The sequence below is a fragment of the Vanessa atalanta genome, chromosome 23, assembly GCF_905147765.1.
Source record: "Vanessa atalanta chromosome 23, ilVanAtal1.2, whole genome shotgun sequence".
NCBI lineage: Eukaryota > Metazoa > Arthropoda > Insecta > Lepidoptera > Nymphalidae > Vanessa > Vanessa atalanta.
The window spans coordinates 63,802-90,286 of record NC_061893.1 but is presented as its reverse complement, the minus strand read 5'-3'; the positions used below and the strand labels follow the sequence as shown (position 1 = coordinate 90,286).

General features: G+C 42.5%; 2 protein-coding genes across 7 annotated transcripts in view; one reads left to right on the top strand and one right to left on the bottom strand.

Moving 5' to 3' along the window:
• Positions 1-21,800, top strand: part of LOC125073208 (actin-binding LIM protein 2) — a 49,255-nt gene extending 27,455 nt beyond the window's left edge. For 2 of the 6 annotated variants that reach the window (XM_047683943.1, XM_047683946.1), the window contains exons 2-18: positions 12,441-12,601; positions 12,927-13,045; positions 13,321-13,565; positions 14,350-14,570; positions 14,814-14,984; positions 15,272-15,343; positions 15,696-15,870; positions 15,953-16,080; positions 16,150-16,261; positions 16,449-16,629; positions 16,670-16,795; positions 16,861-16,997; positions 18,751-18,821; positions 19,603-19,672; positions 20,560-20,600; positions 20,688-20,939; positions 21,345-21,800. In XM_047683943.1, coding sequence (XP_047539899.1) covers positions 12,441-12,601; positions 12,927-13,045; positions 13,321-13,565; positions 14,350-14,570; positions 14,814-14,984; positions 15,272-15,343; positions 15,696-15,870; positions 15,953-16,080; positions 16,150-16,261; positions 16,449-16,629; positions 16,670-16,795; positions 16,861-16,997; positions 18,751-18,821; positions 19,603-19,672; positions 20,560-20,600; positions 20,688-20,939; positions 21,345-21,458 — 2,396 coding nt within the window. In that variant the 3' untranslated portion in view covers positions 21,459-21,800. The other 4 variants (XM_047683944.1, XR_007120029.1, XR_007120030.1 and 1 more) reach the window with 4 other exon arrangements.
• Positions 21,801-23,380: 1,580 nt separating this feature from the next.
• LOC125073209 lies at positions 23,381-26,165 on the bottom strand. Its single transcript, XM_047683948.1, has 4 exons — positions 26,031-26,165; positions 25,791-25,929; positions 24,379-24,470; positions 23,381-23,515 (listed from the first exon to the last, which is right to left on the bottom strand). Exons 1-4 carry the CDS (start codon positions 26,080-26,082, stop codon positions 23,454-23,456), a joined length of 345 nt encoding a protein of 114 aa, XP_047539904.1. The 5' UTR covers positions 26,083-26,165; the 3' UTR covers positions 23,381-23,453.
• Between the last annotated feature and the right edge of the window lie 320 nt (positions 26,166-26,485).

Below are 26,485 nucleotides of genomic sequence, written 5' to 3'. Positions count from 1 at the left end.
ACGTCGAGGAAGCAGTTGTGCATTGCGTGGCTTCGTGTATTTTCTTATTTTTTGTTTTAATGCTAAAGAGATATACAAATACCTCGAACAACTGGTAAACAGCCTTCAATATCTTTCACTTCACAATATTTCCTTACAATCTTACACTCAAAAAAATAAAAGTACTGCTGTTTGGCGGTAGAATATCTGATGAGTGGGTGGTACCTACCCAGACGGACTTGCACAAAGCCCTACCACCAAGGAAATACAAATACCAAATTTTACGTAAATCGGTTCAGCGGTTGAAGCGTGAAGAGGTGACAGACAGGGTACGCATTTAGAATGTAGTATATTACATTACTAATTACGTATGTTAGTTATTGATCTGGAAAAGATGTAGCGAAAGCTTAACTCTATACTAGTGGGTCGCGTTTATTCAAAAGGTTTAAGTTAAGGAAGTTCGGCGTCAAAATTATGAAACCTCTTTTAAATGTTTTTTTAATATCAAATAGTATATATTAGTTCAGTTAGAATGTTTACGTTTTCAATATTTTTGTTTTACGGCCGTAGTACCGCTCTCTAAAGCGATAGTAACTTTTTTCCGTTCTCTAAAATTAATTCTTTGTTATATCGTCACAATTTAGTAAATTACAATCAAGAATCCTCTTTAATTTTCTGCATATCTACGGCTAGAACTCTTCAAAATGAGACTACACCAATTTTTTATACGCAGCCATCGTCCCATAATGACTGGGACAAAAAATTGACTTACGCTATTAGTATAGTATAAGTTATTTATAATCATTTATTAAATTCATCAATCATTTATTAATATTGATTTCGTCATATATCGTTAAATAACTGATTACTTTATAGTGAAATAATAAGGATAGTCATAATGACCGTATCATTCACACAGGCGGTTCACTCATAACACAATAACAAAAACCTGAGGCATCCGAATGGATGTAAATCGGATCCGTAAAGTATGAGAGGTTCTTTTTTTGTTACACAATAATCCGTAAGTATTTCCCGACTCACCGAGTTTGTGACAGATCACTCGGCTACTTAACTTCCAAGAAACAGCTTGTACTAGTTTTTGTTTTTATCTACTCATAGATTACGTCCTCGACGGTTGAAGATCCAGCCTCGTCCCTCTTATGAAGTGTTATTGATAATTATTAATTAAAGTTGCAAGTTGCTGGTCCAGATTTAAACAGGTTCTTAAAAGTCTTCCCTTAACTGGTTTAAACGAGTTTTGTGAAAATCAAAAAACATCTTACACATTGGTGCACATCTATCCACTTCCATAGTTCAATTTTGCTGTCTTGGTTAATCTTCCAGCGCTTTCTCCACTCCAGACAGAGAAAGCTGGTCTGATACCGATTGATAATTATCTCAGCTCCTCTCCTCTTACAATTAGCCTTCAGACACTTCCTTAAATGCTCGTGATGTATAAAAAATACGAATTATAATTCTAAAGTTAAATTAAAAAGAATCTGTGAATTTAGTTTTTAGTATTTTAATTTTTAGTGTCGTTGATAAAGCACAGCTACATGTGCAGGTGTTCTGTGGAGAAATCAAGGAATGTTGTTTGCAGCACGCGCATTTTAATTATGTAACTAGGAGACCCTTACTAGGAACTAGGTGCACGTGATACAACTCCAGCTAGCATATATATATATAAATCCTTCAAACGCAAGTGGCCATATTACCAATTCCTTTGGTTAGTTTTTGTCGCATTACTTAATTTACATTAATGTTCACCTGTTGCAATCTTTTCTATGTTACCATAGGCGTTTCGCCTTCCGAGTTTGTTTCGCGATACATCTGTGTAGGTATCTAGCGACCCGTATTTATGTGTTGAACTAAGCCTACCATTGTTGATTGAAACTGTAGTAGATCTAAACTAAACTCGTATCTCCTTTGATGCTGCGATTTCCCTGTGAACGTAATTCAAACCGAGCGATGTGTTGTCTAGATAGCCTGCGCCTGCAACGAACTTCCGTCGGTCATAAATTTACCATAGCCCATGCATTCGGATACATTATTCAAGATTGAGATTGTCTGAAATGTATTTTATGGGCATTATTTCTTGAACAAATAGACATTATCTATCTGCTCTACTGCATTAAGTCGTGTTACTCCGAAGCCGCCCACGACGCGAATTCTGACCCATATACCGTTAGAATTGCTGTAATGGCTAATTGACCCTTGTCGCCTGCATAGCCTCACTTGAATTATAGGTCATGTACTCCGATAATTACTGTAATTGCTTAATAGTAAGAATTTCTAGCTGTCGATGAATTGAAATTTACAAAGTTTTTTAATCCATTCAATTCAATTCGCTCATTTGTCAATTCCAACCGCAAAAGTACAATTCTTGATTAACTCTGGTATGTGTTATGTGTAGTGTTCCACTTATTTTGCTTCTTTACAAAAACAGAAAGATAAATAATGTAACATCCGTGTCCATAAAATGTGCGAACTACCAAAACATTTCAGTACGAGTGCTTTAAACGGCAAAGGTCTGTCGCCTCGAATAACTCTCTCAATGCACTCAAGATTCTCACAAGATTAAGTCGTCGGCCACTCTTAGCTCATTAGTCTCATAACACTTTTTCACTGTCTTAATGTTCTCGCGTTCTTTGATGTCGTATCGTTAGTGAATGGTATCATATAGAGGCGCGTATAAGAAAAGCGTTAAGTTTGCTCACAAGTGCTGACAACAATAGACAACGCTGTCCAATCTCTTCGTTCGTTGCACCATCAATCACTTTGACGTCTCGGTAATTTAGTGTGCCTGTGTGTGTATTTTGCCATTTTAATGTTTGTCGTATGTAAATCTTTATTTTATAACTTGCTTGGGTTTATGTTAACGTATTTTATGTTGATATTACAAATAAACATATCCAATATCAATCTCAGTTTCATTGTATTTATTGTTTGTAGAAAAAGTCTCGACGTGATGGAGCGGTATTTCCCTAAATATTAGGTTGATTGAAATTATAGAATTGAGGGATTTATCAATCCATCAGATAAAGTTTGCTTAAGTAATATATTTATGATTCTTCTCATATTTTTAAATATCACCCAGGTCACACATTTCGTATTAGCGAAGTGGCGTAGAAAGCAAATGCTGGAGGCGCTTGCTTTGATTGACATCACAATTTGTCGCAGGTTTCTCCATCACGATGAATGATAGGTTGCACTAAAGTCTTCGACACGCGCGACGTGACTTGCGGTCTCGCTAATGTTGACGTTGTCAGAACACGTTCAGTAAATATAGACAATATTGCATTCCGCACCGCCCCCGTGCGCAACGTTCTGTCTTGTGTAGGTTTAAGGCAGCCTTGTTATTGCGGCTAATGGTACCTAATGCTGCATTCGTTAAATTTACAACAATGCTATGTATATTCACAAGATGATTGCTTATTTTTATGTAATCAGTGATAATAGTTATAAGATAAATTAGAGGTGAAGATAAGCTTCAAAAGTTGCTCGTAAAAAGTCTGATTAATATGTTAGTTATAGCGTCGTTGATACGTTACCTTTAATCTTTTGTTTTTAAAAATATGTTTTAAGTATGTTCGTGTGAACTTGGGATACATAAATACAGTTCATTGACCGCCCTCCATCACTTTCATTATTTTCGGAAACATAAAGTACGCCGTATGTTGATTCAGGATACAGGCGATTGTTGCTACGTCATATCCAGTAATTTTCTCGGGAAGTATAGTACTTCTGTCTGTCTTTGTCACCACATTACTACGTTAGCCTAGTGGTTAATTATTAGACCACAATTGCAGGCCAATTACAGTGATAGGGTTTCTTCTGTTTTGAAATCCCAACTAGCAGCTCAAAGTTTGGTAGAGTTAACATCTGCCTCAAAAAGCTTACGAAGCCGGTGCCTTTCTGAGGCTCTTGCGGTTGAGCTCTTTTCGGTCATGACGGTTTGCTCTCGCATCGAAATAGTCGTCACGTCACGTCACAGACTTTTACACTATAATATAGATTATAGTCGCTGGGGCCAGACTCATCATCAGTCTGTATTTAAAGCTAAATAATTTTAGCTTAAATTTTCAAATAATAGCATTCTGTATCGATATAATCACCCTCACGATGTTTTACTTTACATCCGATGATTGACTCATTATTTTACCTATCCTCTACCTAAACTAGTGTCTATGTGTTATGGTACCCAGTGAAAGTATAGTCGTAAGCTAAGCGCTAATTAAGTTAATTTATATGAGCTTTTGTTAACTGTTGTTGTCGGACACTTCACGCACGACTTGTCGGCAATTATTGATGCACTGCGTTATAAACGTTACAGCTTACAATTAGCCCGTGTTAAGTGTCGGACACTTTCTATTGTACTTGGATCGCTGGCCTCCAGTACATGCTGGAGAGTCTTCGTAGCGTCTCATTTGCTCAAACGATTATTTCCTACTCTATATAAAGTGTATATCAATGGTATATAACATGTTCTCACTGATTGAAATCTTATTAATTATCTAAATAATCATTATCTCCGAATGTACGTTGGCCGGAGGCTGTGCTTGGTTTATGTTTTTCTGTTTTTATTTTTATAGTTTATCTTTGACCTGGAATGTAGTGTTCCAGTGTTAGTTGTTGTTTTACGTTAAATTATTATTGTTGCAATATTACTATGAAAGTGTGCCTCTGAGAGTATTTGAATCAAGTTTATGTTGATTTTGTTATACCCGTCGTAGTATACATATAATAGTTGATCTAATATCGATGCGATACCAGAGCGATGGCATCGCCTCGGATTTAACGGTATCGCCGATAACTGATGATATCACTGTCGCTTTATCTGATGCAGTACCGATACCTCCCGTGCTGGCGGTACTCGCAATCCGAGCGCGTACATCTGGAATGTATCGCTACTATAGTTTGTTAAATGACGTTTCAAAAGTACTTCTAAAAGCCTACTTGGATAAAGTATATTTTGATTCATTGATTGCTATTATGTTTGATTTTTATTACTTTACGTCCATTTACGGAGATTTATAATAACTGTATGAAACATTTAACTCTATCGCCAAGCAGCAACATTTAGTACCTTTCGTTGTGTTCTGGATTAAACAGTAAGTGAGCTATTTAACTACAGACACAAGGGACATAATATCTCAGTTTCCAAAGTTGGTGGCGCGTTGGTGATGTACGAAATTGTTAAAATTTCTTACAGTGCCTATGTCTACATTTAGTGGTGGCCATTTACCATAATATAGTCCATTTACGCGCACGTCTACCGGTACTGTAAATTAGTAGCCGATACATTTCGATCAATATATTAAATTAAAAATATTGAAGTAGAAATATTGAAGAAGGTCGTCAAATCCCCATTTAAATGTACCAGAGAAGTGATTGTATTATAATTACAACACGATACTTATAATTAGACATCACGGAATAATATATTTTACAGGCAATTAAAGCTCCTATTAAAGTCTAGTTAAAGACCTAACAAATAACAGAGATATTACCTACGCCATCACTCCGTCTGACATCATTATATATTGATATTTTAAATTAATGATGTATTTGAAAATAAGAATTGAAACTTTTCCGTTATATTTCAGTTAACGATCGGAGTATATTTGTAGCCCGATGCTCATTTGTATAAATCCTGGGACCAAAGGTTCTACAATATACGATTGTGTACATAGGTCACGACCCTCCCTCTCCAGCCAATACAGATCGTCGTGTTCAGTTTGTGTGTATATTTATTTTGTCATGAATACTGATGTATTGGAACGTTCACTCTCGGTTTTCAACCGGCTAACTACACTTTTATTCAAACACACTTGTGTATTATTGTGCGAGTAACATATAAGTGCGAGGTGTCCCTCCACCCTGCAACTATTGCACGTATCTTAAACTAAGGTCGCGGCTCATGAGCTTAACTTGTATTGATAATATCTTGTAAAGGAAAATAACGTCGAATTTTACCGAGATTGCGCTATATGTGAAATAAGTCCCAAAAGAAGAGAGGAGATCTTTACTCGCTGGACATACGTGGCTACGTCGTTGTTTCGTTGTTGTTTGTTGTAATCTGTACGTGTGATGTTCTCTAGTCGCTTGTGAATGTTCACGAGCCCAGACGCGGTCTAAAACTATTGATAGCGTTTCAGATGGCTCGTCGCGATTGACGCGAGGTTGGCAGTCAATTAACTGTTGTTTTTTACTTTACCGTTACATTTATTTTTTCATAACACTTTTTTACCTCGAGCCGAGCGAGCATCTATTGATGCAATCGATATCATTGATTGTACTTGCAGTTTTAGGTTTATAGAACATATCATTTCAACTCGTTTCCACCGGTGTGCTGGGCATTGTGGTTAATACCAAAAATTATTTCACCGCCAACATCTTTTCTAGACTAGAACACATCTAGTTTGAAGGGTGAGTGAGCCCAGCCCTGCCTAACTCAACACAAACAAAGTTGCAGCTTGTAATGTAACACAAGGTACAAGATTTTTTTTAAATATAGAACGGTGGGCGAGCATTTGGGCAACTGATGGTAAGTGTTCACCACCGCTCATAGACAACAACGCTGTAAGAAATATTAACCATTCCTTACCTGCGCCACCAACTTTTGGAATAAGATGGTATGTCCTTTGTGCCTGTAGAGTTACACTGGCTAACTCAAACTAAAAACTTGCTAACAGGCGGTCTATCTACTCGTTTTAAATTAAATAAATTAAAAAAACATTAAACTATACGAAGCTATAGGAACATCTAATGCACATGAACTTCCATTAAATTTGTAAAGGATCTGAAGTTCTCAGCGACTCGGATACAGAAATAGGATTTCAATATTAAATTCAATGTACATTTTACACAGAAAGGAGTAATTTCCGAGCCGCGCCACCCTCACTCGCTTCATTACTGTATTGTATTGTGACCGACAATTCTAAAGAATTTTAAACGAGTATTGAATATGGTATCCTTGTTATTAAATATCAATTCGCTTGTTTCCGTAGTGTGTTGGCGCGGGAAGTAAAAGCAAAGCGTAGAGCTTAGCGCAGTAAATTTTTCCCAAATAATACAACTAATATGGCTTTAAGTATATTTTAAGTTATAATCATATTCTTCAAGTTATTTAAGCGAAGTGGTTATGTCACTTCTTGTTACAAACTTACTTCACCACCAAGAAGTATCTGTTTCGATACAATTAGTAAAAACTTAGATAAAAGTATTTGTATTTTTTGTAATGTAATCAAATGTTTTAGGCTGTAGCGTTACTTATGTATACATCTACAAATGGTATCCAGTTACAATTATAAAGAAGGAGTGCGATGAAACTTTACTGGATATCAATTTCCGAGTGTCGACTGTCGACTACCGAGTAACGAGAGGTCTCGGTGCGACGGCCAGGAGCTGTCAATTACCATATCTTTGGACGCCATCTACTATGATGTATATCTAAGTTCCCGAAACAAAAAACTACCGCTTTGATTGATAATGTTTCACACGTGGATTATACGGTTCGTCGACGACTTTCTTGTAATTTTTTTTAAATTCAAATCCAATCACGCGTACAAACCACGTTCAAACAGGTAGGTAGGACATAAAAACGATACTCTGTGGCATACTTTTCAGCATTCGCTGTCTGTTCGTCTGTCACCAGGCTGTATCTCATGAACCGTGATAGTTAGATAGTTGAAACATTCACTGTATAAATTTCTGTGGCCGCTATAATAACAAAGACTAAAAACAGAATAAAATAGATATTAAGGGGGAGTCCCACATAATAGACTTGATTTATTTTGCCGTTTTTATTGATAATGAGACGGAACCGTAAGCGAGTCCGACTCGCACTTGGCTGGGTTTTTTTTTATTATAATGTATAAAACTTCCATTTTTATATTCTTTAAAATAAATCTGTATTTCGCATCGTATTATACGTTCATCAGATTAAAGAGCGTTGTCAAAAACGATAAGATCAAACGAGTCGGTATCTAATTAAACTTCACGACACTCAGTTGCTTGTATTGTACTCGTATAATAATAATGCAACACACGAGTAATCGTAATCGATCCATTATGTTTGCATGAGATCATAATTAGTTGGACGTCCTGCACCTGTTGTCTGTGTAATTGGCGTCTTCGTAAATAGGCGTTACTACTTATATAAAGGAGCGAGATGGTGCAGTCGGTAGAACGACTCACTACCAAATGTAGCGCGTCGACTTCAGGCAAAGTTTGGTGTCCTCGCATATTCCCATTGGGATATAGTAAGGAGATGCGTCTGTAGTTACACACACATACTCGTGTACTGTTATATCTGTTGTAGTTGTCTCGTCGATAGCGGTCAGAAAAACCGCAGCGTTTACACATGTACCATATAACATAGGAATGTTTAAGATGATTTCGGGGTTTCTCTTTTAATCAACTTTAATTCATAAATAACACACGTGCTGCCTGAAGCTGACAAGTAAAAGTAAACAGGTCGTAGAAGAGGCATCTCATGAAGATTGCCTCAGCGCGAATCCTTCAATGTCTTCCCGGGGGCCGCTGCGTAATGTTCAGTTCACAATGCGGTCCCTCGGGCCTCGTTGCGCTTTGTTACGGTATCGCCAACACGCGAAGTTGTGGAGGACGATATAAATTATCCACCTTGCAGCGGGACTGTTGTTACTTTCACTATTCCACTCTCGGGTTGCGTGTAGTGAATATATATATACTATCAGACTTCGTAACTAGAGCGTCTTAGCATGGTATATTATATTCCTATAACCATCCACTGAGTTTAAAGAGGAAAGCGATCGACTACTAAGTGTTCTTCACAGTAACACGCTATGCATTGAATGTCTTATCTAAAATGTGAACATAAAGGGGATCCCGGAGCTAAGCCGTAGTCCGCAGACGGAATGCTCTAAATATAGCGAGAGGATTTGGCCTGACGCCAGCTGGAATTCCAGAGACGCATTCCGCGCGGGGACTAGGACTCCTGAAACTGGGAGACAATATTGTAACAACACTTTAAAATAACTTATTTCAAATTAAAATAATTGTACTTTTTTAGTTCGTGGAATGTTAGAAGCGAATTTAAATTGACATCTTACATGATGATATTAAATATGTCTGCCGCAGAACTCGCGTCTAGATGTTAATTAAATACCAATAAAGTTATATATATTTTGGACATGAAAGAGTTTCATATATTAGTATGTATTTAAAATAACAAAATGGTATAAAACATCATACCGAGAAACGTGTACGTAACGTAAGTTCGACGCGCTGCCATTAAACGCTATTAAATCATAACATCGCGTACAAACCATCGATCACGTTTTCGAAGATCGGGAGCTCGCATAAAAACCAGAAACAAAACCCAGTCTCATCGGACGAGTGAGTCACGAGCGAGAAAAAAATTGGTGTCTATCGAAACGGCAGGTGAATTGACTCTCATTAATGATAATTTATTGGCGTATACAACGTTTAATAATTAATTCATAAAATTGATCTTAAAGCTCCGTCATTAAGATTCCATGCGCTTGAATAATACTAAATTTAAACACTGGTTTTTATAAATTCATTTATGTTTTGCTTTTTATAAACGAAACTCATGTAAATATACTCAACCGCTACCGGCGAATACGCAGTACGTGTGTCTCGTATTTTGGTGTTTAATTTTTTTTAATTACTTGAACTTTGAATTAAAATTACATTTTTAACAAATCCAGAGATCCATAAGGTAATTGGATCTCTAAAAATACCCATAAACGATTGATGATTTAGTTATTATTCTACCTTATATTTAAAATTAAGTACTCAAATAAATATTAGCTATTTATATTTGGTACTGGCAATTTTTGAAATAAAAAAACAAAAATGAGCTTCATTTGTTTCCTGACGAAGCGACAAGTAACATAGTAATACAAGACAAGTAGTATAGTAATTAAATCCGGCGTTGGGCGGAAAATATAGGAATTACTGTTACGAACTGCTAGTCTAGTAGAGTAGGACTGCAGGCCTCGGGGTCTACGGTTGCGACCGGGGTTGGGATATTAAGAGGATAAGTAACGAAAACTGGAAGTTGGCAATGTTCAATCATTTGTCTCAGAATGCCTTTAGTCGGGACTAAAACTGCCTGAACTCTCGCCCGTCATGTGCGATTATGCACCGAATGTAAATATTCTGTACTGCCGAGGTCCGTCCTAAATGCTGAGTGATGGGAAAACATATTTACTATTACGTGACCACGTGTTCCTAAAATAAATAAGAAAGCCCAATCATAAACCTCTCGTTCATCGCAAATGATCAAGCAAACAACAGTAAAATATTCAATTAGCGTTGTTTTGAAAAGGAAGACATTTCTACAATATTAAATTATTGATTGTCAAATATTAAATTCCTCTCCTTTGTGACTTACAATTCGTATTTCATGAACGAGTTGCAAAAATTGGAGGCGGATAGGATTTAGATAAGATATTACATTCGATAGCTTCTTTATCTGCGTTAGTACAACTAAGGTATGCGTTATCAGCTGGTGAAATATAAACAGCATGTACCAACTTAATATACCTTATGTTTAATATAAATAAAGATCTAATATCTGTGTGGGGATGCATCCCCGAACATTATAAGCGCCAGCCAAATAATTATCATAATTGAAATTTTTTAAATTAATTTTGTTTGTGGACGCCGTCCTCATTTTTTCACTGAAAATTCATTGATCTCTTGGGATTAGATATGCCGCGATAGGTCAGCGAACTCATTGAACTATATCTGGCAACGTATCTCCAATAATCTGGGAACACGTGGATACAAAGATCGCGAGTTCAAATCCGCTCTTTCATCAGCACAGTATTCCTTGGTATGTTGCCCAACTGGGAGTAAATAATCTGAACCTGGGAACCTATAAGTTTATTACAGTCCGACTTAATCAAAAATCTCCTTAATGTAAGTATACTCCCAGTTCCGATGCAGACTTGGCCGGGGAGTGATCGCGCAGGATCGTGACTGTCGCGTCCTCGTGACTCGCGTCTCGGACGCGGCACGATCGAAACAGATGCTTGTCTTTATATTAGGATTACCACTATTCATCTTTTCCTCGGAAATTATTTACGTCTGAATCTACGACCGATCAGTTGGCGTTAAATTTTCTGTGTAGCGCCAATTCTTTACAAGTTGCGCCGCGCTTGTACTTAGCATCGGTTACTATTAAACTTATTCTCAGTTATGGAGACCCAATCACGATCCACCTCCGGGGGCCATCGCCGTTGTAATTTGTTTCTTGCAGTCCACATATAATGGTATATTCGAAATGATACAAAAATAAAAATTTGTTAGATGTACTTTAAAAACGACTTCCTAAATTAGACTCTGTTGGTTTCATACGAGTGAAGATTAATATCAAATAGGTTTGCAACAAAGAGAGCGAAGAGAATACCGAGATAATGTACTAACAAACCTGTTATTAAATTCTAAAACGTCCCTGGGTTAATTTAAATAAAGTCCACCCCACATCTCAGTAATTAATAATAATATTTTTTAACGTAATTCAATAAGTATTACCGTCATCTATACTAATATTAGCCTGTTCGCCTTTCTGTCTCTCTGTTGTTCTTTTACGGTCAAGCCAGTGAACCGTATTTGATGGAATTTGGTACGAAGCAAGCTTGAACGCTAGCGAAGGACATAGACCTAACGCCTGACAGTCGACACCAACGCCAAACGTACGTTATCGGTGCGTTTTGCGGCAAATTTGTGTAACTATAAAAACATACAGCACGTTCTTCGATCAAAATCCAAACATACTGTATCCAAGTTAAATTTATGATTTTGACTTTGGATACTCGCACTTTTGAATCGTCAATTTACAGATTTTATTAGATAGTAGATTCTGTCAAGAAAGAACCAGGCAGACGAGACTTAGTAGTAACTCTTTTCACCAATTAAATTGTAGCGGTATATTCATTCAATACAATTATTTAATTGTTTGAAAATTGGTGAAAATTAACAAATAACAACTCCACGAATCGGGTCAATTGGATGAAGCTGGACCTCGAGTTAGCTACATACGCGGTCCCCACGCGTGTGGCTCCTCAAACATTGAACATATTATAATGAGGTGGCGCGGGCGCAGCGGGCGCAGTACGTTTGTTTCAATTAATCGAATCATCCGCCGGCGCAGAAATATGCAGCCACCGCTCGCGTCGCTCGCCCTACTGAAAATGCTTCTGTATAGATTCTATTACATTCTATATTGAGAAGTAAGAGATTTATGATACAAGATTGAACATATGGCTCAACTATTTTGGGTTAAAACTGAGTTAAAACAGAAATCTTGAAAAACGGGGTTAATATTTCAGTCTAGTAAAGTCACACATACTCTTCAACTGAAGTGAACTATAAACATTAGTGTATAATGTATTAAACTTGTGTATAGTTTGAATAAACGAAACGAAATGTGATGTTGCTTACAGGCCGGGTGGTGTGTGGCGCGTGCGCCGGCAAGTGCAGCGGCGAAGTGCTGCGCGTGTCAGACAAGTACTTCCACATGGCGTGCTTCACGTGCCGTACCTGCTCCGCGTCGCTTGCTCGCGGCGGCTTCTTCTGCAAGGACGGGTACTACTACTGTCCGCAGGTACCCCTAAAATGCTTATTATATTAATGGAGTATCTACATTTTTATCTCCACATTGTATACAAAATTGTACAAATAGGCATCATGTTTTGTTGACCGGATAACGCCAATTGCGGATAACGATTTGTTTTATTGTTACAGGAGTAACAATCAAAACAAATCGTTCTCGAGATTTTACAGTTTTCTAACCAAAGCGCGGGCCCAATGATCGCAACCTTACCCTATACACGCAAAGTGTCTTGTTACGTCGAGATGTTGATAAGTACGTTGCACGTACGTTATTGTATGTTCAAGCCGTAGTAAAGTGATCGTTGTATCGTTTGCAGGACTACCAAAGGGCATTCGGCACGAGGTGTGCGGCGTGCAACCAGTACGTAGAGGGCGAGGTGGTCTCCGCTCTCGGAAACACCTACCACCAGAAATGTTTCACTTGCGCAAGATGCCAGTACGTGTGCTATCGTTGAATTTTAACTTTTGGCAGTCAATTATATGTGTATAATTATGATTCATTGCGATTCAAAAAATATCAACACCATTAACGTACATTAACGTACGTACGTTAATTAAGGTACATTCGTTTTCAGCATCTACATTATATGCATGGATTTTTTTTTAAACTGTTACAAAAATATTTTACCGGGGTCTTAATCTTCTGAGTAGATTAATTATGCCGTCGGTCTTTCGCGATCGGGCCTAATAACACTAAACGTCATTTCGAAGACGCGCGTTCCCGTCTGGTGAGAAGGTGACGTACACGGGCAGCGAGGTGGTGTGCGCGGCGTGCACGAGTGCGCCGCAGAAGCAAACGGCACGGGCGGCGCGATCGCCGCTCGCGTCGCCGCGAGCGCCTGCGGCGACCGCGCTCGGCGCCTCCCCCTCCTCGCCCGAGCCGCCCTCCTCGCCCATTACGCCCGGCTCGCCCGGCTCCGGCCGCGACCGGGACCAGCGGCAGCCGGACCCCAATGGTGAGTCCTTAACGTAAGCTCTCTGCGATACCTTGAATAATAGTCTGAAGTGTAACGTAAAAAACGGAGTACCTAGACAGCGTTTGATATTGAGCTTATATGATAATTACAGTAATTCAACGAATCATTATATGAAAAACCCCTTCTGGTATTGGTGTTTTTTGTTAAGCTTAACCCGAAACTGTACAGTTTCGATACTGTCCCCTCGGCGGAGGCAATTGAGCGCGAAATGACGATCAGCGATGTCCACTCGTCCGCTCACCCTCCCTAAACGACATATTGAAAGATGATACTCGCCACGGTATTCATTTCTTTCGCAAGTACAGAGGGCGAATATAATTTGCCACAATTTGTGCCGGTGGCATTTTACGCTAAATGAAAAACCACGATATTTCTTATTCACATTCAATTAAACTTTGTTTGGGTTTGTGTAAATATTTCTGCGTCGAGCAATCATGCAAAATGTCTAAGGTACACTCCTAGCCGACCGCCTACTTATTTGAAGGTCACGTTGTCAAACTCGACATGTCAAGATATCTTTGAATCATTTCTGATGCTGTAACAATTACTTTAATTTGAACACGTTTTTATTTCGTAAGTATACTTTTTTATACGAGCCAAAACAAGTTTCTTAAAAACGAGTATTCTCAATTTATAATAATTGAGCGTCTCACTCGGGACAGTCACGCGAAATATTTTGATTATAATTGCAACTCGGCCGACTCGTGCCCGCAAATATGAGCACAGTCGCTCGTGTAACATCTCCGCCGGCGTCGGGACGCAGAGTGCGCGGGCTGCGGCCAGGAGCTGTCGGAGGGGCAGGCGCTGGTGGCGCTGGAGCGGCAGTGGCACACGTGGTGCTTCGCGTGCGGCGAGTGCGGCGCCGTGCTGCAGGGCGAGTACATGGGCCGCGCGGGCGTGCCCTACTGCGAGCGCGACTACCAGCGCCTCTACGGCGTGCGCTGCGCCTACTGCCAGCGGTACATCTCCGGGAAGGTGCTGCAGGTGGGTGGAAAGTAAAAGCAAGCTACGAGCGAATCGTGGCAGTATTTTGTGAACGGTGTCTATATTTCTGAACGAATCTATCGGTCCGAGGAGACACTTAGACGAGGAATCGAAAAGAAGACTCCCCGGAAGTTACGAGTTCGCGATCCGATCGATCGATTCGAGCGAGACGCGTTTTTACCGAACCACTACAGACCGTCGGCTCCATAGAAGCGTGTATACGAGCGCCCCCCCTCCCGGCAGGCCGGCGAGAACCACCACTTCCACCCCACGTGCGCGCGCTGCAGCAAGTGCGGCGACCCGTTCGGCGACGGCGAGGAGATGTTCCTGCAGGGCGCCGCCATCTGGCACCCGCGCTGCGGGCCCGCGCCGCACGCGCCGCTCGACCTCGAGCGCGCCTCCTCCGAGCTGCAGGTAAGGCGGCCGTGAGGAGTTAGGCCTCATTGTCGGCGCGCACGCCTGCATGTCCTGATAGTCGTTTAATCTATGATAGTGATTTTTAATATTTTTGTTTATTATTTAGTTGCTGAGCGTTTCGCAGTATTCGGGAACGTCGGCGTAATTCTGATCTCTATTGTGACCGAATACTGTCGAAATTCTCGTAATTTAGCGTATCGGACGGCCGTCGCAGACGACACTCCGCCGCTGCCGTCGCGGAGTGTCGTCGGCGACGCCCGTTGACGCCGTTGTTGTTGTGACAGTTCTCGCTGCGCTCGCGCACCCCCAGCGTCAACGGCTCCTACTGCAGTCCCTACAGTAGCTTGACCAGGAAGGTCCGTGTTTTTTTATTTGCATTTTTTTTTGTTTGATATGCTTTTTAATATACTTTATTATATTTTTAATATAATATATTATTTCTTCCTAATAATAATTCATTTAAATTTTATGGGGTATATTTTAATATCGAACGGGGCTTGGAACGTGTAAGTAACGAAGCACTAAGCCGGTCACCATTAATGTCTACTAGCGTAATAAATAAACTCGTCTCCGTACTAGTTTAGTCTAGTATGGATAAAAAGCACAATTTTATTTCGGTCGAAACGCTTACAAGTTTTAGTACAATTCACTATCGCATGCCCGTCGCCACGAGCGGAGATTCGGAATGACCGTGAGTGTGTTGAGCAGTACGGCTACCGCGCCGTGTCGCCCGGGCTGGCGCTGCGCGAGTACCGCGACGACGCCTGCTCGCCGCACCGCATCACCACGTACTCCTACCTGGCCGGCGAGCCCGCCACGCTGCGCCGCTGCGTGCAGCCCTACGACCGCCCGCCCGCCTCGCCGCACTTCCACCGCCCGCCCTGTGAGTGTCCCCCGAAGCCCCGCGCCCCCCGCGCGCCCCGCGCCCCGCGCCCCGCCCGCCCCCTAACGCGGCCGTGTTGCAGCGTCGGCGAGCACGCGCGCGTCGTCCCGCGCCGGCAGCAAGGCGTCGTCGCGGCCCGGCATGCGCGTGCTGGTGGACTCCATCCGCTCCGAGACGCCGCGCCCCAAGTCGCCGCACATGAACAACGAGGTACGGTGCGCTCCTCCGCGCTTCGCGTGCTCCCCTGGCCGAGGCTGACCGAGCCCTCTCGTATTGCAGGAGCCCATCGAGCTGTCCCACTACCCGTCGGCGTACAAGCCTCCCCCCGGCACGAAGCCTAAGATCGAGCGCGACGACTTCCCCGCGCCGCCCTACCCGTACACCGACCCGGGTGAGTTCGATAGTGCGATTTTTTCCCCAACTATCTCCCCAAACATGAATTGATTGACTGTTACTACAGGATATTTAAGTTTTGTAATCTTTAATCAGATCTATCTCTGCGACCGCGGAGTCGTGGCTCTCATCTCCTCGCACGTTCGATTCCCACAGTGGAATATATTCCATCCGCACGTTCACAGAGCGTCGGCGGCGCTGGTCGGACACGTACAAGGGCGTGCCCGACAGCGACGACGAGGGCGAGCGCGTCAACGGACTCAACGGGGACGTCGACCCGCAGCTGCGCAAGGAGGAGCAGGAGCTCGCCAAGATAGAGAGCGGCATCGCGCAGGTGACGCCCGCCTCTCGCGCCGCGCCCGCTCGCGCGCCCCGCGCCCCCGCCCCGCGCCCCCGCCCCGCGCCCCCGCCCCGCGCACCCGACTGAGCCGTGTCTCGTTTCCCTGTTGCAGGTGTTTCTGAAGGAGGTCAAGGAGCGCGAGAAGCTCCAGCAGTGGAAGAGGCAGAACCTCGACCCGCGAAACGCGAGCAGGTAGGTCCCGGCCGGCGCCGGCGCGGCCGCGGGCGGGGCGAGTGCTGTACGAGTGTGTGTCGCAGGACGCCGAGTGCGGCGCGCGAGGCGGGCGCGCGGCTGCGCTACTCGTCGCCGGTGGGCGCGTCGCCGTCGCGCTCGCTCGACCACCCGCGCCACCACGACCCCGCGCTGGCGCACCACCACGTGCCCTCCTACAACGGTGAGGCCACACGCCCACACGCCGACACGCCCACACGCCGACACGCCCACACACCCACACGCACACACACACATACACGTCCACACACCGACGCTCCGACACACTTATACGTCGACACACAAACACGCCACAGTTTCAAAATTCAACGAAAACTTTACTAACAAATTATGTAGTACCCGTAAAATGACGAGTGATGTCGCCAGTTAGCTTATACAATGATTATTTATTAGTCGATATATTATATAATAATAACAAAACTAACGCACCGACACCGCTAACTACCCGGGGAACTAATGATAGTGCACAATATGAGGTATTCGACATGTTTAGTGTCTTATTTGTGCCCGTCTACAGTGAACTGAACTCGTTCTTGTTACATATAAGTGTTTGTTGCGTAAACCACAACCTAATTTCATTACGGATACGACGTCCGAGGTCACTCTCCGTTCCTTGGTCTTCGGTGACACGCCGTGTGTGGATATCTCATACTGTGTACATTGCTGATTCACTTGGTTTATAACAATGTTCAGTGTCGGATGTTTCTCAGCTGTGACGTAACATCGCGACGCCAGAGACAGAGCGTAGACTAATCTTAACCTTATCCTGCTTTCAGTATTTACTTACTATTTAAACGATGGTGAGTTCTCCGCCGTACGTCATAAGGTTCGACCTATCTCGCTTCGTAAAACAAACGCATTAATTTTACTCATTGGCACTGTTCTATCCCATTATTTCAAAGTAATAAATCAACCACTTAGTCTAGGCTTTGTCGATCGTCGCATTTCATCACATTACATCAAAAAATCTAGCAGTTTTTATTACAATATAACATATGATGTCATTACCGTCTGTGAAAGTTACGTAAATTTGTTATCTTTGCAATGAGTTCAAAACTGTTATGCTGTTTATGAGACGAAAGTGTATAACGGAGAGCAGAGCTCGAAGAGCTGTAACGATGGGGGGTGGAAGGAGGGGGGTACACGTGCAGGCGGACGCCGTGCGGAGCTTTGCACGTCGCTTTTGTGTGTTTTGTGTATTCACTATGCTGTATGGGCTTTCATAGAAAGGGGTGGGACGAATTCGTAAGACGACTTGATAGAAGATTACTATGTAGTTGTTAATGCCTGTATAATTATCTTTTCGGGCTTGCAATGAATTCGTAGTAGCTTAGCGTGTGTCATGATGGTATTATTTGTAACGGATATATATTTTTTACAAAATAAATTGTTATTGCATAGCATGACCTTATATTTAAAATAGAGTTTATTATCTACCTCGATGTTTGATATGACAATTGTGTGACTCGATTGCACCTTCGAGCACTAAACGCATGCGCTGTCACGGTGACGCTTCATACTAACAAGTATTATTAATAAGTATGTATTTATATCGTGCTCTATACAATTCTTATTTATTAAATATTGTTTACCGAAATTCAGTTATTTTTCTCGCTTAGAGTATGAATATCAAACGTAAAAAATACAATCATATTCATCACAGTCTATCGTATGTCCGCTGATCTATGTTAAATATTTATTTTGGCATGCATATCGAAGGATCGTACAATTCCGAATGAATCAATCGTTTCGGGTCAACTATCTATCATTCTATCGGCCGCGGCCACCGAAGTACAAACGGAATTATACGATCCGAGGACGGCCCTCGCGCCGGCGACGGTCGCCACGCCGGGAGTGGCGGCCGTCGCCGGGCGCGGCCGCGTAGCGCGCGTAGTGACGTAGGAGTGCTGTCGTAGCCTCGCACGCGCCGCGGCCCGGCTCCGGCCTGCGCGCCAGCACGCTGCCCGCCGGCCTGCGCGCCTGCAACGTGAGTACCCCCCGCCCCCGCGCTCTCGCCCCGCCCCCGCGCTAACGCCCCGCCCCCACAGTGGTGTCGTCGCTGCGCGCGGCGCCGCGGCCGGGCTACGGGCTGGCGGCGCGCTCGCACACCTTCTCGTCCAGCACCGCGGTGAGTGCCGGCCGCGACTTGTGCGCTGGAGGAAAACGTTCAGTACCGCATCTGCGAAATGTCGAGGTCCGATCCTGACCTCGATGGCGCAGCCTCGTAGATTTGATATTAAGTCTGTTTCTTTATTTTGTTTAAACGATCGTGATTATTGCAGGCCTAGGGCACGGGAAGGTCTGGCAGTCGGGGAGGTGAAAATGTGTCACCTCACCGAGACGGTCTCCGGGCGTTTTCGGTCGTCGATCCCGACTTTGACGCTTTATAATGCTTCGGGTTCTATTCGATGGCATTCGCAATATTTATATTTCTTATACCCGGTGTTGTCCCGACTCGAAGGCTGTCCACCCGCTGGCTATTTTTTCTATCGTCAAATATCACTTTGTACTCCAGTTTTCCAGTTTGAGTGAGTGCAATGAGAGGGACAAGGGATATAATACATTATATATAACGGTTGGTGGTGCTTTGAAGATGTAAGTAGTTGACCATCCCCGCACCTTTTGCGAGGCGAACGGACGAAGGTGGTTTTACTTACTTACCATCAGTTGGTAGAATCATTCGTAAATCTTCCTAAGCTAAAGTTATGTAGAGACTGTCGTTTCATTTGAGATGTATAAATATAGAGACAACTTTTGTGATATTTCAGGGCGACTTCACGTTTAGCGGACTCGGTGACAAGACGCACAGCACCGACTTCAGCAGCGGCAAGTCAGATAGTGAGTGACTACTTTACCGATATTCATACTTTACTAAGTTAAATACCCTTAAATAAATAAATTAGTTTTCAAGCATAGCCCCCGTTCGGGCGCCACCTGTCAAAGCTGACGTGAAGCGTGCTAATTTAATAATCATACTAATTAAATTACCGAAAAATACGAGGATGGGAAAAAACATTAGTCTACCTGTTTCTGGGCACCGATGAACGAAATTATTTTCGTATTTACTTTTTGAAAGATTTGTTCCCACATATGTACTTCGCGCCTTGATTTCCTTCGTTCTAATATAATGAAATGTGTTTGTGCTCGTTTATATAAAATAATAGCAAATGATATGCGCCTCCATGTTACGCTATTGTATTAAACAAGTATATATAACAAGGGACAATTATTAATTTTGTGCGTACAGTGCGGACGGATCTCTGCAGTAAGTAACGCGTGCGTCTCACTCGCGTCCGAGCGAGGCAGCACTAGCGCCGCAATTACGCTTTTATCCTTCCCCATATTTTGTGAAATGTTACTCAGTTGGCACCACGTATTGATCCACATCTCCCAAACGTTGCTACGCAAGAGTTTTGTGTTTGTTCCTATTTTATATGCGAAAAGGTAGTTTCACGAGCGAAAGAGTTCCTCTGTCGGTGTACGAGTACAGTGTGCTCGCACCGGCCAAACCATCGAAACATCCGCGTCATTTCGATTCACGGCCACGAAGTGGCGCAAGCTCGCCCTCGTCGCATTGACTTCACTCTGATCACTCACGGCATGATCGCTTAGACCGCTTCCAATCGATATTTATATTTTCATTTTTTTTCGAAGAGAACATAATTTATTGAAATAGTTGTCGATATCCCGGTGCCGTCGATACATGTGCCACTCTCTGGTTGCAGTTTCTGCCGGCTCCATCACCGACGTGGACAGGAGTGCTGTGGTGAGTACGACGAGCGCGGCGGACGCGCGGGCGCCCCGAGCGCCGGCGCCGGCGCGTCCGCAGCGCGTGATGTCCTTGCGCCCGCAGACGACGGACGGCGGCGTGGCGGTGCGCGGCGGCGTGGTGTCGGCGGCGGCCGGCGTGGGCGTGGGGCTGGGCGGGGGGCTGGGCGTGGGCCCCGGCGGCGGCGTGGGCGTGCGCGGCGGCGGCGTGCGGCGCTCGCTGCCCAACATGGCCACCTCGCATCTGCTGCACGAGCCCGCCAAGCTCTACCCCTACCACTTGCTCCTCATCACCAATTACCGCCTGCCACCCGACGTCGACCGTCTCAATCTCGAGGTGAGCGGAATGCGGTCTCGAAGCGACTCTGTCTTCGCTTTCATCGTACGAGGCGAGCCCTCGTCGTCGTCTCTTCTGGTCACGTGTTTACACGCACGTATGTGTTCAATTGAGCGATGAAATTACAAAAAATGAATGAAGAGTGAGTGAGCCATGTAACTGAGGCACAAGGGACGTAACGTCTCAGTTCCCGAGGTCGGTGGCGCATTGGTGATGTAAGGAATGGTTAATTTTTCTTACAGCGCCATCGTCTACGGGCGGTGGTGACCACTCACGTGAAGTGGAAGAAATGTTTATTTCGGACACGGCACAGCAATAGTAAAATTATAAAAACCAAAAATAGAGAATATTTAGCAGATGACGTAACGGTTGTCTACAAAAGCGTGAAGTGCGTGTCTCTTGCAGCGCCACCTGTCGGACGCGGAGTTCGAGGCGATCCTGCAGATCGGGCGCCAGGACTTCTACCGCCTGCCGCAGTGGCGCCGCAACGAGCTCAAGCGCCGCGCACGGCTCTTCTAAGCCCCGGCCTCGCCTCATTCGTCCTCATTCTGATCCTCCTCCTCCTCCCTCACCCTCCCTCCTCCTCGCCTTTATCTGTCTCCTTCGCTCCCGTTCTCGTCCCCTCGTTTCACCGTGGAAATTGTCGTATAAGTTATTTATTCTTTTACGTCTGCGTCCGGTCGGGGAGGCCCGACCCGGAGCGGACGTAGCTTCAACTGTTCGTTTTTAAGAAAATAATAATAATATATTGATATTATAATTTTTTTCACATAATAATTTATAAGTATGGTGTGTGATTCACCGGTGTGTCCGTGGATGCGAGAGTTCATAGAACTTGGATTTTATACATTTGATAGCCCGGTCGGCCGCCCGGTCGGCCGCCCGGACGGTCGCCCGGTCGGCCGTCGGGCTGCACGGGAGTGGCCGAGGTCCCGGCTTCGCTTCGTGGATAAATCCAGCGATATAAAGACCGGTGTGTAGGCTTTTAATAATTTTATAACTTTGTTTCCTTGTAAGAAATTTAGGAGCCTCATTTTATCTAGGATACTGAATAATGAAGTGTTAATTAATTTGTTTTCATTTAACTAAACTATATTTTTCGACTGCGATCGTTGTTATTTTTCCAAAGCCGTCGCATCGGTCGGGACCTCGTCCGCGGTTACGTAGTAACGCCGCAGTAGACACGATTACATAGATGTAACTGATAATATATCGATGCCTTGTCGTATGTATATGTATATGTATATGTATAGAAGAGATATATGGCCGAGTGCGAGCGTGACCTCCGTTTACTTTAGTGAGAACCAAATATATCGATTATACTTAGGGGGAGCATATTTCGCGTTAGGTTTAGGCGGGCTATAGGTGTATGAACGAGAGCCCGAGCTGTTTGTGGTGCGACGCGCGCGGTGCGGCGCCTCGGCGTGACGTCACCGGCGCCGGTTCCTAGCGGGCGAGCGTGCGTGTGTGCGTGCGGGTGTGCGTGCGGGTGTGCGTGCGTGTGTGCGTGCGGGCGTGCGAGTGTGTGAGAGCGCGCGTGTGTGCGAGTGCGTGCGTCATACTTGTGATCACTTCGATTGTTTTTAATGTTATTTTAGCCAGTTATGATTAAGGTTGCAGTATGGCGGCTCGTGCCCGTCGGTTATTGTTTTTAGATAAGTGTATTTATGTGCTATTTCAAATTAATAAATGATAGAGTTTAAAAATTATTACTACCTAATCGGAATCGATGTTCTAAGGAGTAAGTTTTTCATGATCGTAGCTTCGCGTCGGACTGGTCTTATTCGTTCGTTGGCGTTTTAGCGTCTCTTTAGTGAAGATGTCTTGCGAGGATTTTCGCTTTTAATTTGTCGGTTAAAGATATATTGCATATCGACTTTTGTAATCTGTAATGTATGTACTCTGTACCGTATGTATCTCCTTACTTTGTTCGACGACTTCGTGTGTAGTGAAGGGCGTCTTTATGTTTAGACACAAGCGTTATACAAAGTTCAGAGCAGCCCTCATCTCGATGTGCGAGCTAGCAAAATAATATTAAAGAATATTTGTTTTTATGGTCTGTACAACATGCACATGTTAAAAATGACTTGCCTACACCCTTCGAATGCGGGTCAAGAAGAAAGTATTGACAAGTGTCGCAATGTAAATGATATTGTAAGTGCGGAAGAGTAACCGATGCGACTTCGCGTCGGTCACGATCCTATTGAGCATCTCATGTGTATAATATTTTGCTGGACAAAAATAATAAAAAACTGTTTGTGAATTTCTAAGGTCTAACGAATGTTCCATTGGTGACTCTTCCTTACTACTCGGGTTTCGTTGAGAACTGTAATTTAGAAATGGACGCCGAGCTGAAGCAATTTTGTCAGTGATTTAAAGCGAAAACTATGCTTTCAAATAATAAAAAATTGCATTTCTGACTACAACGCTTTTATTTTCAATATATTATAAAACTTAATTTTAATAATCCCTTGTCGCGGCCGGTAACGGAGCCCCGTGTGAACCCCAGCACTCCTACGTCCGGCTGTCGTATTTCCACGTCCTACAGAATGATTCGAACAGAGGTCCCTCCTGCTCTGAAACAGTGGTACAAGTTGACGAACAAATAATTTTAGAATATAATATTAAAGATAAAAATTAAAATTAAGCTCTTTAGTAAATATATTAAGCTAAGCCGGAAAAAAGTAGTAATAGTTACAAACTATTTTATTTCTAATTCAGCTACAGAAGTACATTATGAATAATATTACGAACATTACGAAAACGTATGTCAATAGGAGCAAAATTGCTTAAGAATTTCAAAGTACGGATCGGGATCGAGTAATTCGGCAATGACGCCCGAAACATGTATATTTCGTCAAAACGAATCGGTAGCAGCAGCGCTGTTCTGCAAGAAATCACTTTGGGTCTCGTCTCACCCGAGTTATATTGAAAACCGACCGACATGATGTATTCGAAATGTCGAATAGAAAATATAAATCCCTGACACTTTACGTTTGGGATATGCGACGAGTTTCGAGTTTGTTCTTGCAGAACAGCCCCGCCGCCCGCAGGCGCCGACACCATACTCGATATAATTTATTTGATGAAACACTTTTTGGCAGGCGGAAGTAGTAACTGCGGAGACGAATATTTCTGTATGATAATTATTTTTGCTGTTGAATACAACTTTTCTTATTTGAATACAAAAAATTCTTTGCTTTGTTGACGATTTCTTTGCATATTGAAACTTGACGTTCTAAGCTTATCCTTACTTCTTGTACACATATAATGATTATCACTGATTTTATCAAAGTGATCAAAGCTACTGTGAATGTACATAATATTGTTGTAAATATATTGTGACGCAACAGTGAGTATTCCTACTTTGCTAAAAACATCCCGAAGAGATTACATATTGCTATATTCCTAACAGAGTAAAGTATAACACAATTCTTACGGTTAACGAGGCCATGTTTCTCGGTGCAATCTCGCTTCATGATGCCGCACACGGACTCGAAGATAACTCCTTTCGAGCAGATGATGTCAGGTCTGCGTCAACATACCGACCGTTACTGATGTAGCTAAGCTGAACTTGGTCCAACCAAGTGAGGAGTGTTTGGGTGTCGGCGATTGCCGGAAATTTATTGGAACGAATTTCTTTACGAGGCTAACAGTAGAGTATACTGACAGAAATTGTCAAGTACTTCTTTTATAAAACATAAGTAATTCAACTTTTTATATTTTGTTATATATATTTATATTTAATATTCTAGAACTGCTATATAATATATAACGTACGCAACTTCGTTCCAAGTGGGTGATCCACTTCACCTGTGGTGTATTAATATGTATAATATAATAATAATATATACATAAATAATCATAATGTAGAAATTTGCTTTAATTTACCCTGACGGAAACATTAAAATATTAAATAGGTGCCTGTATTTATAACATAAGTAATATGAAACAAATGTACACTTACAAGGGGCCGTCCAATAATCACGTGATCTTTTTTAGCATTTTCTTTTTATTTTCCCTCCGCCTTAGTGAAACGAGGTGACGACACCCAACATCACGTGTACTTTTACACGTTGACAGGTTGCCGGTTGTTTTTGTTTGGCATAAAAATAATAATAAACGTATGGTGTAACCATGCGAAAACGTCTTGCCATCATGCCATGCCATGGTTTTGAGGCTTCGAAATGCGTAGGCTATTAGACGATTGCAAAATTGGGTTCGGCGGTATAACAAAGCGTTCCGAAATAATAGATCGAAGAGACCTCCGCACATGTCCACAGCAAGCGTAGTCATCACACTTCACCACCTGGGGTTTATAAATAGCGCGTTTGACGAGAAATAAATACACATGATATCTTACTACAATCCACCCCCCCCCTCTCGCCCTTTGTGATAATTCGTAATTTTTACAAACCGCTTCCCAATTTCAAGCCTCACATGATTAATGGATGGTCCCTAATAACTATCTTTATCTTTTCAATGTAAAAATACCAATACGGTAAGTGGTTAAGAAGAAAGCGGAGATACAGACTGATACAGAAAGCGACTTTTTTCTATTCTAGATATCTATATACATATGTATAACCAGTCTATGTTGGTATTTCTCAGGAACTATGTACCTACATGCATCTAATTAACAATGCGCGTAGCTATTAGGTATATGTCTTATATGTAAGGCACTACGTAGATGTTAATGCATTAGTTGAGTTCTAATAATCATACATAATTATAACAATCATTATTTCCATCATAAACTAAACGTCAATTTCCGACTTAGTTTTTATGATAATAATGAAATTAAAAAAAAACAAATCATGTTGATTATAATGTTGTAGTCGCAGAACTTACTTAACGACCTCCCAACAGTTGAGCAGTTCTCGCAAGCAGTCGGTATTGTTGAAGCTACCGCGATGCAGATAATCCATCTTTAAGTACTGGAATTGCCTCGGTGGCAGAGAATCATCTCCAGTTGCGAATTTACCACACTCTAAAGGAAATAGTAATTGAACCGATTAAGATCAAGCTGGGGAAACAAAACATTCGAAAACCTAATTGGTATTTTGCTAAAATTGTAATTTAAACATTTACCAGTTATGAAATATATACCAAGGCATAAATTGAAAACAATAAGTGTATTCATTTTACTAGAAGTCTGGGGCGATTAAATTCCTCATCGCGGTAAAATATCACCTCGCTCACATTACCAACACGATGTGCCAATTAAAGCTGATAATAGAAGTCGTTAGTTGTTGCATTCAATTAACTGATAGTGATAGCTGCTATACTTTTTTAAACTCACTAATCGAAATGGAAAATGTTAGCACTTGCCAACAAATATCTTATCATTTAGGTACTTAAGTAAGTACTCGTAACTACTTCTTACTTATAATATAACTAGCTGAACCCGCGGGATCCGCTCGTGTACAATTTTTTTGTAACAAAAACAATTTTCACTTATATCGATTTAATATTCATTTATAATGAAGAATCGATAGTCTGGTGTGGAGAGCCGCTGGACTGCAAAGCAAAAGATTAACCCATGG

Excerpts from the sequence above, each read along its gene's own strand:
- LOC125073209 (XM_047683948.1), bottom strand. The coding sequence starts at position 26,082 with ATGAATACACTTATTGTTTTCAATTTATGCCTTGGTATATATTTCATA. Across the intron at positions 24,471-25,790 it reads AACTGTTGGGAGGTCGTTAA|ACCTGACATCATCTGCTCGA; the intron begins GTAAGTTCTGCG and ends ATGTTGACGCAG. Across the intron at positions 23,516-24,378 it reads GAAACATGGCCTCGTTAACC|AGCAGGAGGGACCTCTGTTC; the intron begins GTAAGAATTGTG and ends CCACTGTTTCAG.